The sequence below is a fragment of the Apteryx rowi genome, unplaced genomic scaffold (genome assembly GCF_003343035.1).
Source record: "Apteryx rowi isolate R43461 unplaced genomic scaffold, aptRow1 scaffold_4, whole genome shotgun sequence".
Taxonomy (NCBI): Eukaryota; Metazoa; Chordata; class Aves; order Apterygiformes; family Apterygidae; genus Apteryx; species Apteryx rowi.
Genome location: NW_020450529.1, coordinates 652,549 through 664,279, shown reverse-complemented (window position 1 = coordinate 664,279; position 11,731 = coordinate 652,549). Strand labels below are relative to the sequence as shown.

Below are 11,731 nucleotides of genomic sequence, written 5' to 3'. Positions count from 1 at the left end.
CGGTGCTAGCGGGGCCGCGGCGCGGCGGCGCCACTGCCTGGCCGGGGCCGCGGCGGTCTGGCCGTGGGGCCCTCGCGGCAGCAGCGGGAGCCCCCAGGGACACGGGACACTGGGGACACGGGACTCCCTCGGGGACACGGGACACTGGGGGCATGGGACTCCCCCGGGGACACTGGGGACACGGGACCTCCCCTGGGACACGGGACCTCCCCTGGGACACGGGACGCCCCCCGGGACACAGGACACTGGGGGCATGGGACTCCCCCGGGGACACAGGGGACACAGGACTTTCCCCTGGACACGGGACCTTCCCTGGGAATATGGGACCCCCATGGGGACATGGGACCTCCCTGGGGACATGGGGACCTGGGGACCTGCCCTTGGGGACCTCCCCCTGGGGACGTGGGGACCTTGGGGATCCCAAAAGACATGCCTCCCTCCTAACCTTTGGGGGAGTCTAATTTCACTCTGTTGCCAGAATCAGCTTAATTTTCTCTCCTGACACTGAAATAGAGGATTAGTGATGTGGCAACTGCCTCCACCCAGGCCAGAGACGCAGGCCGAGCCATGCCACACGCCTGGCATGTGTCACCGCACTGCTGCTACTCGGAGTCCCCGGAGACCTGCCAGCGCTGGACAGGCCGGACCTCGGGAGCCGGCACCCCGAGGGAAGGGCAGGAACTGGCAGCTGGATGTCGTGCAGGGTGGCCTTCACCCCCCGCTTCCCCCACACGCTTTAACTACAGCCCTTACGCTTAATTTATGCCCAGGAAGCAGGAACTCATTACCCTTTACAAAACAGCCTCTTGTTACTGGATGAGCAGAACAGCTCCCAGTCAAGAAGTGTGTTTTGTTGCCAGTCCAGCTCCCCCAACTTTAACTTGAAAATATACTGTTTGATACCTTTATTTCCTCCGTGAGCACAGCCCAGATCCATTGAGATGACTGACGGATCACAAAGCTGTGCTCACAGCTCATGCTGCTGTGTGAGCAACCTCAGATGAAATGGCTCTTTCTGAAAGCAGCATCTCCGTAGGTCAAGTATCCTTGCTCGCTGAGAAGCCAGCTGCGGTCGGGGTTGTAGATGCCGCGATAGACAGGCTTGGTTGAGTGGATGTAGCTGAACAAGGCGTGTGCCCTGCCAGGCTCCACTGCAGGTAGGTAAGGGCATATCTTGTCCAGAAGGTGACCTGGCCAGAAGTTATTGTCGTTTGACTTGCGCACATGGGCAAACTTCTTTTGCATTTTATTCCTTTGGAGCTGCCTGAAAAAAATAAAATAAAAAAGGATGAGAGAGAATGATAATATGTTTTACAGAGATTAAATTCTGGGTAGTTTCACTGCTCCTTTTAGTAATGACAAAAGTGAGACTGACAGGAACCAGCTAGCAGGGCTTCCAGGCTCCAGGAAGCTCTGCCAGGCCTGTGCCCTTTTCTGATATTTCTGAGATTAGAGTTATGAATGCTTTTGTTTGAACAGATTGAGATGCTGATCCCAAGTATTTTCTCAACGGCATGTTCAGCCTGCCTACATTTCACAAGTCAAGACAAACTGGGCTGACAAATGACCTTTCAGAGGGGATTTTAATTCAGCTTTCCTTGTGTTAGACCCAAATATTTGCTGCATAATCGGGTATATCTGTCCTTATTATACATTATTTACATTAGAAATGCCAACCTGCGAAACTATCTTAAGAACTGTTACATTGCCCATCACCATAGTACCTCCACACTCTTTAACTCTTTAACACTCTTTAAACCCTCTTTAACTGAGATAAACACAGAAGATTGTGCTCTACTTTGCTATGCTTTTTCTCTCTAAAAACTTCTCCACTGATCCAAAGTTTGGACTGTTTGATTTTTGGAGAGAGAAAATTCTTTGCTGTTTTGGTAGCCCTGGTTGGGTAGGAGGAAGGTTGGACCATGCTGTTTTCCTCTGAGAACCTATTCTTGTAGCCCTGTAACATTCATGGCAAGGTTAGAACAAATGAAGGCATTGCTTCTCAAGTGGGAGTCCCAAGTCATTTAAGACCTGAGCAGAGCTTTTTTTTTTAAAAAAAAGTACTATTTATTGATTTCTGAAAAATCAACCCATGCAAATTGCAGTGTGAACTTCTGACATTAAGTTTAACAATCGAAATCCAGTGTTTTCAGTATAACAGGAGCAAGGTAGCTGCATCTGTAAAGCCACTCAGGATCAGACAGTAAAGCTCGATTCTTTCTCTCACAATACATATTCTTTGAGTGGATTTCAGACAGTGTTGGGTCACTCTGAGGAGGACCTTCTTAGGAAAGAAGTTTTGTCACCTCTGTAGCTCTCTGCAGGTTCGCAGTACAGAACTAGACCCAACTAGTCTCTAATGCTCCTGCCAGGCATTGCTGATACCACTGCAACCCGATGGCTTTGCTAAAATACAGAAGTGTCCGTGTAGCTGAGAAGAGAATCTGCCCCTTTATTGTCACTGGCTGCTCCCATGCAGCATCCTAGTGTTCCACTCCAACACATTGGTACCACCTCAGGTGCGGTGGGGAACAAGCACAGAGGAGTGATACACAACAGGGCAGCAGGAGGGGACTGATCTTAAACTCTCTTTGAACAAACCTGTTTTGCTTCTCTTTGGCCTGCTTTCTGGATGCAGTTCTTGATGTGGATGTGCTCGCAGGTGACAGCGCGTGGGCAGGTGCTGTGGTGTAGGGCCCTCCAGGCTGCCTGATTTTCCATAGGTCTTCTCCCTCCTTTATGATCTTGTCTCCTGGGTGCAGCAGGGCTGTTGGCAAAGTGAACAACGAAAGGAGAAGAGTCATGGCTTGCCCCACACAGCAGTGGTGTAAGGGCAGCAAATGCTGAATACATTTACCCAAGAAAACTTAAATTCCCCAACTGCCCCAGGACTGTACGCCTCTTGTCCCTCCCCACACGGTCCAGGTCAGTCTCGATTCTGTCTGTCCGGGAGGTGATACAGCCATGATGTGAAGGGGGAAGGCGTCAGGGCCCTGAGGGCACCAACAGCCCTTTGTGGCCCTGCTCAGCCTCACCCGGACCCCCTCACGCCCTGCCAGGGCCCAGGACCCCGTTTCGGCTCAGCCTGGGGTCACAGTCTCAGCTGAGCGGCGTTGTAGGGATGCCAGCTGGCTGCCAGCTCGGGCACTGTGGGGCTGGGCGCTGGCCAGTGAGGCCCCTGCCCTGCTGGCCGTGGTACCACATTCGGCTCCCGGCTCCCCGTCCCTTGGGGAGCAGCCGGCCCTCGCTGTGCCCTGACGGGGGGGGAGAACAGTGTCCCAACCACATGGCAGGCTGCGCTTTGAGGGTGACCATCTCCTCAACAGCGGGGGCTGCTCTGTGCGCCACACTGGGAAGTGGGATTTACCAATACAATAGCAGTGGAAGACGAATTAACGGAGACACTAGATCCCTCTGCCTCTGCGCCATCCTCCAGGAAGCCCAGTGGCAGCCTAGCTCCCGAAACCCAGGCCCTGCCCTGGGCCTGCTGATTGTATTCCTGATCCTGACCAGTAGCATCCCATTGCCCTCCTCGGTCTGCAGACATGCCTCACCAGCAGCCCTCATACATGAGCCGTGTTTCTGGGCTCAGGAAGAGATGCAAGTCTGTCAGATTTAGTGCATTCACATCAAGCTGCTGGTCTTTGCTTTACCTTTTTGCAGCACCGGTTTGGTGAGACGAATTTTATAGTCTTTGCACAGCTTGAAGCTCTTCAGATAGGTCATGAAGCAATTCCTGCGATACTGGTCAACCAGTTCTCCCATGTCACCCTCTAGAGTGGATGGCAGGCAGTGCTCATCAACACATTTATCCCCAGATCTGACCAGCCGACATTTTTCTTTCCATTCTATCAGGGTGTCTTTGCTCTGCAAGTAAAGGACAGGTCCCAGTCAGCACTGCCGGGCAAGTGTGTTTGTGCTACAGTGCATCAGCAAGGCAAACCCTTCAGAGGAGCTACAGGCAAGGCTACATCTCCAAGGGGCATGCAGACAGGGCTCTGCAGCCTGCAGGGGGACCAGGCACCTTCTGTGGGTGCAGCTCCCTTCCAAAGCTGGGCCTCAGACAGACACTCCCTGGAGGATCTATCAGAAGAGCAGCACACTGCACAGAGGTGCCTCAGATGGATAAAATCTTGCAGTCACCTTCTATTTTCTGACTATGTCCAGGAGCCACAGGCTCTGGCAAGCCAGCTGTCAGTGAGTGTGGGGCAGCATGCTGGCATCCAGGCAAGAGGAGGTCGCCTTGGATCTGCCAGAGCTCATCGAACCCTAGATACTCCAAGTAAAATATTTTGGGGTGAATGAATCAGTTTTATATTTCCATTTGACCATCTTACACTGACGCTGACACTAAACAGGACAAAGTGCCCATCAGCATCTTGAGGGTCAAATCATGGTCTGGTGGACAGGTAGCCATCACCAGACATAAAAATTGCATCATCTACCAAACATCATCTTTTTCTTGACATTTACCCATAAAAAGTATTTATCTCACCAAAGTGTACAGAAGCCAAACCATTTGTTTCAGAGGGTTTGTAGTACCTCAGCTGCAAGGCACTATGTTGTCAAGGGACTGTTAAAAAGTTAATATTCACCATAACCCCCCTGCTCTTTTCTTTACTTCTGTACTGTCCTCTAAAGCACCCCACACTTGCCAACACATGCAGGTGTGCCTGTTCTCTTGTCACATACACAGTACCTTCTCCCTTCGCCTCCTGTCTCTGAATTGCTTTCCAGTCTCTTCCATTTCATCGTAGGTTAGATATCTGCGTTCTGGCTCAATGTTGATCGGGGGAACTTCTAACAGTATTAACCGTGTTTCCGGCTTGGTAGGAACGAGAGGCTTCACTTCTTTGGCTTTGTCCCCAGCAGAAGTTGAACATGTGGCAGTTCTGTAAGTGGCTTTTTGGAACTGAGCTTGTACACCTATGATACATGACAAAAACAAAGAAAAAGCTCAGAAAAACTGTGTTACAAAGTAGCAGAGACAAACATCTGGACTGATCAATATTCAAGACAAAGGGGTTTTGCCTTTCATGCAAGCTGGAACTCCCGACTCAGATCTCTGAATGAAAACATCCTTTGGCTTTTGATCCTGACGGGAATATTACAGACTATCCCCAACTCTAGTTTACAGCTTCCTGAAGTTTTTTGTTTGCTTACAATATATTTTTAATCTGCAAAACAGTGAGTACAACACAAGGGCAGCAAAATGCCTCTTATCTCATAGATGTGAAAACTGTAGCTTAAGATGACACAGGTACTGTGACAAGCCTTCAGGTCTGGGTTAGGATTTAAAAAAGCAGATCTTCTGAATCTGTGTTTTCCAGCTGCCACTGACAGCTGGAGAAAGGTCTGTTTTTGATCAACTGGATGATCAATGCTAACTAACAAAATCCTGTACAGGATGTCAAACCTCAGGCTTCTGATTTTAAGCCAAACCCAAAAGACTAGATAATCTCTCTCCTGCAATTGGGCTGATTCAGTATTGCACATCTGCTGCATTCCTCAGCTTCTCCCTGGAGAAGTCTCCTTCTGGCCACTCTGCTCCAGGGCAATGATCTAGAGGAACCATGTTCTGCATACACTTTGGTAAAGATATAGAGGTGCTTTCCCAGCACAGTGTTTTCATCTCACCTGTTTCGGTCTCTCTGCATTGCCCTTGCATCATTTCCAGCCACCGATCTTGACATTCAATCAGATCGTCATTGCTTATAAAATTCCCCCGTTTTGAGGAAGTCAAGAAGATGATCACATCCTCCAAATCCTTGTCACTTATGGGAACTTTGGTCTGGTAATCAAAACCAAAATGGCATCGTGATAACAAAAAGTCCGAGGCTTGCCACAGGGTCAGGAGGAACGAGCTTTGCTGTTATTCCAGCTGCGTTTGCAGGTAGGCAGGGCACAAAGACAACCTGGTGAGGCTTACTTGGGTCTATCCAGATTATTAACGTTACTGGGCCTTTGCTGCCTTCTGCAGAGCTCTCAGCTGTTAACATGCAAAACCTCCCAGCCCTCCGGGTTTTGAGAAGACCTTCAGGGGTGGACTATCATATCAGATGACAGCAGTGACTGTCCTTAGACCTGGAGGCAGTGGGTTTCCCTCCCTCCTGGGACTCGCTCTAGGTTACATCCAGCTTCTCTGCACCTTCCCCTCCCCTCTCCCTGTAAGCTTTTCACAGGCTGCGGGAGCAATTCCCTGAGAAAATACCCCTTGCTGAAGCTCTGCCATCTGCTCCACTGAAACCACTCTGGGTTTACATGCAGGAAAATAAGACAGAGTTGAAGCTGTTCATTACTTTTCTGTTCCCTGCATACCTCCTTGATGACTTTAATGAAGTCTTCTCTCATGATTTCCCCCCTGTCCATATCAGCCTTCCTGAATAACTCCACCATCTTGAGACTCCGTTTGTGCAGAAGGTTGTGCAGCGTGACAAGGGCCTGGGGGTACGGCGCACGAATAAGGGGAGCGCGACCCCTGCGCTGGAGCCGGCTGCTCTCCGGTGGCAAGCACTGGAAAAGATTGGAAAATAACCCTGACATCACCGTTGTCCAGAATTACCGTGCCGGTAGCTGTGACATCAGCGGGGTAAAGCAGCGTAACTCCGCTGCTTTGACACCAGCCGGTGTTTTCTGTGCACGTCCAGGGAATGTGCTGCAGTGCCTCGTGCACCGGCAGGTCTGTGTGACCCTGCGGCGGTGGCAGGTCTGCAAGGGCAGCGGTGCAACAACCCCGGGGCAGAACAGTGCGACGTACACTGACCTCCGGGCTGCGGGGCAGAGCTGACTTGCTTCTAGCCTTCCCGTCTGCTCTGCATGCCTTTATTCGCCCCCAGACTCTTTCTTCTTGATCACTGAGGGAAGGTTTTTGCATCAGCCATCTTTCCACATCCACAAGGTTTTCCAGCTGAGATCGGAATTGCTTCCTTTCCGTAATCCAAGCCTCCAGCTTTTGCATATCATCTGTATCGGAGGTGATCTCTGGAGACCGGAGGCTATCTTCTCCCTCCTGGGGCGGCTGCGAGACGGCTGAGTGACAGAAATCCGGGGCTGGAGTTGGCTGGGAAAAGGGAGAAGTTGGTCCTGCCATAGGTGGAGCAAAAATAATGCGACGTCTGGATTTGGGTGGCCCAAACCTACTTGCTTTCAACTTAAAGAAAAAATGTGGATACATATTTCTCAGCCAGTGTTGTTTGAAGCAGTGCCCCAAGACCAGTTCTGGCTTGATATCAGTCAAATCATCAATTAAATCCTTGCTGGTCATGCTGGTACTTTAAGTGACAACAGCTGCACTTATTACAAAATCTAGGGTCAAGCTCAGCTGGATTGATTTCTCTGAAGATCTGACTTTCATCCTAGAGGAGAAAAAAAAAGAAGTTGACTAAAATTTCGTAAGATCTTTCTAAGCTAAAATGAAATAATCCACAAAGCAATAAAAAGGAGTCAGCAGTGTTTTGACAGGAGGGTGACAAATGCCTCTTTGCAGTTAACATCACCTGGCTTGGACCTGAGATCACATCTCAAGGCAGCATGAAGAAGAGTATCCTGCAGACACAAGCTGCTGCTAACAGCCAGCTGAGATAAAACGACTTCTTCCTCATCTCATTATTTTACAAGGAGTAGCAGAGGTGCCAGGAGCTGCAGAATATTTGCAGACAAGTAAGCGATCCCCTCAGCAGGTTTCTGCTGAGAATAACCTCGATTTAGCGCAATCTCCTGCCTTCTTTTCACCGCAGAGGCGACAGCCCCCTAACGGGGGCACGCTAGACTAACAGCCGCCTTTCCCCGTGTGACACACCGCCCCCATCAGCTGCCGTCTGCCCGCCGCTCGGCCCGGAAGGGGACCAGGCGGGGGACCAGGCCTGATGGCTGCTCTGCCCCTGCCCCGGCCCCTGCCCCGCCACGGCGCCTGCGCGCGGCCGCGTGGGGCACCCGCCGCGGCAGCCATGGCAACGCGGCGCTGATTGGCCGGCGGCGCGGCGCGGCGCTGGCGGGGGCGGGGCGCGGCGGGCTCCGGCGTCGCCATTTCCTTTAGTCGGCCGTCGCTGAGGGCCGAGCGGCAGCGCCGCGGGCAGCGGGTGCTCCTCGGGGCTGCGGCGGGAGCCGCCGAGTTTACTGCTGTCCCTCAGCTGTTCCCACAGGAGCCCGTCGCTCGTGACGAGACACCCGCTGTAATATGAGAAATTTGTTATATCAAACCAGGAAGTGTGTTTTTTTTTTTTTTAAAGAAAAGACCGGGTGCCTATGTGAGAACTGAAACTGCAATGTTAGTTTGGATTGCCTAATATGATAATATTGTAGAACTGTATTGTGAAATGTGCGCACGCGGCCTGAAGGTCACCACCCGCAACGCAGAGGAAGACTGCAGCCTTCATCCCCGCTGCAGAAGACCCCCTAGCAACAGTCGGCGCAACYGCAGAAGTTACAGGAAGTGCCGCGTATACCCGGAACTAGAGCCGCATGTAAGGAGACTGTGAGCGGGGGAATTTTGCGCGCCGTTGGTGGAGCAGAGACTCCCCGGCCGCCCAGCGCTGTTTTGCTTACTTGTGACTTGCTCAATTATTCTATTAAATTGGAATTTATGCAACCCAGTTAGAGTGGTCGTTACGATTTGTCACGTTTACCTATAACAATTTTGGTGCCGTGACTCGGATGTAGGTTTCCCTGGTTCGGGACTCTGACTCAGGGGAGGCGCCGCATCTTCGGATGGCCCTTGAGTGGGTAGTTCCCCTACCACAACTTGTACTTCCGAACCCTAAATCGGACAAGTAAGCAAAAGAACTGCAGTACCCCGTAAACTTTGTGCACGAAGATCTGAACGAAGACTCAGGATTGAGTAAGTATTGGTAAGTGGTTCCGTTCAGTTGGGGTGGGATACCCAGAGCACGTCTGAGTGAGACGTCCCCAGGGGACGAAGCGAGTGCGGACCCTACAGTAGTGCRGTTCCCATTGTCCGCGAGGGCGTGGGCCACGACCTAGGGGAGCGATTGAGCGTGTGTGCGTGTGTGCTCCGGAAGATGGGACAGAAAAAGAGCAAGTCTTCTGATCCCATAGAGGGCTTTATAGTACGGTTACCAGATATACCGCCCGATAGCCCTTTAGGACTAATGATTAAGCATTGGGACGATTGGTCCTCCAGGAAAGGCAAAAGTCAAGAGAAAATGGTACATTACTGCATGCAAGTATGGGGTGGGAAGCAGATTAGAAGAGACCACCTTTATTGGCCAATATATGGGTCTTTTGAAAATTGGATATGTCAGGCCCTAAATATGTATGTGAATTCAAAGGAGCCCTTTAGTTTAGAAGAGAGTGAGTATGCTAGTTTAYGGATAAGACCAGATACCCGGACCATGATATTTACCCTGAAAGAGAAGGGTTCGAAGAAGAAAAGCAAAATACTGGAGGAACTTCCCGTTTCTCCTCCCCCCCCCATATTCCCTCAGCTCCGGCTCAAAACCCAATACCAGCCCCTCCTCGTAGCCCCTCCCCAACGACCCCAGACTGGGATCTAGACCCTCCTAGTTCTCCAGAAGAAACCCGAAGGGTCACGAGGAGTCAAACGAGGGGAGGTGGGCGACCTGATCAGCTGTACCCCTTGCGAGAACTCCCCATGGGAGGACCACAACCAGGGATGGGATTTGTGTCCATGCCCCTGAGTTCAGGGGACGTACGGGATTTTAAGAAAGAGATGGGGAATTTATTAGAAGACCCTTTAGGGGTGGCTGAGAAATTAGATCAGTTTTTAGGTCCTAGCCTTTATACATGGGAGGAATTACAATCCATCTTAAGCATATTATTTACAGTGGAAGAAAGGGAAATGATCCGTAGGGCTGGGATGCGGATTTGGGATCAACAACACCAACAAGGTCCCGCAGCAGATATCAAATGGCCCACCCAACGGCCGGACTGGGACAATCAGAATGCTGAGCATCGGACACATATGTCCGATCTGAGAGCCATAATAGTTCAGGGAATCAGGGAATCTGTTCCCAGGGGGCAAAATATTAATAAGGCCTTCATGGAACAACAAAAGAAGGATGAGACACCAACAGAATGGCTTGGGAGACTTAGGAAAAATCTGCAACTTTATTCCGGGGTAGACCCCAGTACCCCTGTGGGACAGGCTCTATTGAAAACACAGTTTGTAGCAAAGGCCTTTCCAGATATCAGAAGAAAGCTAGAAAAGTTAGATGGTTGGCAAGATAGAGGACTGGATGAATTGCTGAGGGAAGCTCAGAAGGTGCATGTGCGAAGGGAAGAGGAAACCCGTTGGCGGCAGGCAAAGATTCTGGTGGCAGCAGTCCGAGAAGGACAGACAGGAATTCAGGCGCAACCCCCTAGGTCGTATAATAGACCTAAAAGAAAGCCACTTCACCAAGGACAACCCAGAGAAGTTGTGACGAGGGACTTGAGGCAGGTTGAGTGTTTTTATTGCCAGAAGAAAGGGCATCTGAAGAGRAATTGCAGGAARCGAATGCAGGATGAGCAAATGTTCCAAGAAGATTAGGGGGGTCAGGGGCTCTATCTGCTGGGGACTCATAAAGGAACCGAGCCCTTGATAAAATTGAAATTGGGTCCCCAGCGACAAGAAGTAGAATTCCTTGTRGATTCTGGGGCAGAAAGATCTACTGTCCAAACAGTACCCTGGGGGTGTAAACCATCCCCAGAGAAATTACAAGTGATAGGAGCTAAGGGGGAACCCTTTAAGGTCCCAGTAATTAAAAATGTGGAAATAGAATCAGACTCTAGATTAAGTGTTGGACCCTTTTTATTAGTTCCCGAAGCTGAATATAATTTATTGGGCCGAGATATGATGGTGGAATTAAGAGTCAATTTAGAAGTGAAGAATCAAGAATTAGTTATAAAATTATGCACCCTTACTATTGAAGATGAGGCCAAAATCAACCCTGAAGTTTGGTATACCCCAGAATCAGTAGGGAAACTAGATATTGCTCCCTTTGAAGTGAATATACGGAATCCAAAAATCCCTGTTAGAGTCAAGCAATATCCAATGTCACAGGAAGAGAGGCAAGGACTCCGACCAGTAATCCAGAGGCTAATAAATCAAAAGCTGCTGGAGCCTTGTATGTCTCCCCATAATACCCCCATACTACCCATAAAGAAGTCAGATGGTACTTATAGATTGGTACAAGATTTAAGAGAAATAAACAAAAGAACAATTACCAGGTTCCCAATTGTAGCTAACCCCTATACCATACTTAGTCAGCTGTCACCTGAGGCTAAATGGTATACTGTCAATAAGACCCCCGAAGAGCAAAAGACAGGTCCGACAATTGCTGGGGTTATTAGGGTATTGCAGACAATGGATTGAAAATTATAGCAATAAAGTAAAACTTTTATATCAAAAACTAATAGCAGATGGGCTAATAAAATGGACTCAAACCGATGATCAAAGCCTCGAAGATTTGAAGTCCGACTTGGTGAATGCACCTGTTTTGAGTTTACCAGATATTAAGAGACCGTTCTACATGTTTATCAGTACACAGGAAGGGACAGCCTTTGGAGTCCTAACACAGGAATGGGCAGGGAAAAAGAAACCTATAGGGTATTTTTCAAAATTGTTAGACCCCGTCAGTCGGGGATGGCCCACTTGCCTACAAGCCATTGTAGCTACAGCCTTATTAGTAGAAGAGGCTAAAAAGATAACCTTTGGAGGAGAATTAAAAGTATATACCCCTCATAATATACGAGGAGTACTACAACAAAAAGC

The 11,731-nt window shown here is 49.8% G+C and overlaps 1 protein-coding gene across 4 annotated transcripts; it reads right to left on the bottom strand.

The window, feature by feature from the left end:
* Nucleotides 1-58: 58 nt before the first annotated feature.
* EFCAB12 (EF-hand calcium binding domain 12) lies at nt 59-7,883 on the bottom strand. Of its 4 annotated transcripts, XR_003254998.1 has the most exons (9): nt 7,497-7,883; nt 6,758-7,355; nt 6,319-6,513; nt 5,638-5,791; nt 4,700-4,926; nt 3,654-3,867; nt 2,602-2,767; nt 904-1,264; nt 59-504 (listed from the first exon to the last, which is right to left on the bottom strand). XR_003254998.1 is itself a non-coding variant. In XM_026074835.1 (8 exons), exons 2-8 carry the CDS (start codon nt 7,262-7,264, stop codon nt 997-999), a joined length of 1,731 nt encoding a protein of 576 aa, XP_025930620.1. In that variant the 5' UTR covers nt 7,265-7,355; nt 7,497-7,883; the 3' UTR covers nt 59-996. The 4 variants fall into 4 exon arrangements, 3 of the variants coding, with proteins under 3 accessions (XP_025930620.1, XP_025930622.1, XP_025930621.1); XM_026074835.1 differs by having other exon boundaries at nt 59-1,264; XM_026074837.1 differs by having other exon boundaries at nt 59-1,264; nt 5,638-5,725.
* Between the last annotated feature and the right edge of the window lie 3,848 nt (nt 7,884-11,731).

Excerpts from the sequence above, each read along its gene's own strand:
- EFCAB12 (XM_026074835.1), bottom strand. The coding sequence starts at position 7,264 with ATGACCAGCAAGGATTTAATTGATGATTTGACTGATATCAAGCCAGAA. Across the intron at positions 6,514-6,757 it reads CCCGCAGCCCGGAGGTCAGT|TGCTTGCCACCGGAGAGCAG; the intron begins GTACGTCGCACT and ends AATCTTTTCCAG. Across the intron at positions 5,792-6,318 it reads TCATTAAAGTCATCAAGGAG|ACCAAAGTTCCCATAAGTGA; the intron begins GTATGCAGGGAA and ends TTTGATTACCAG.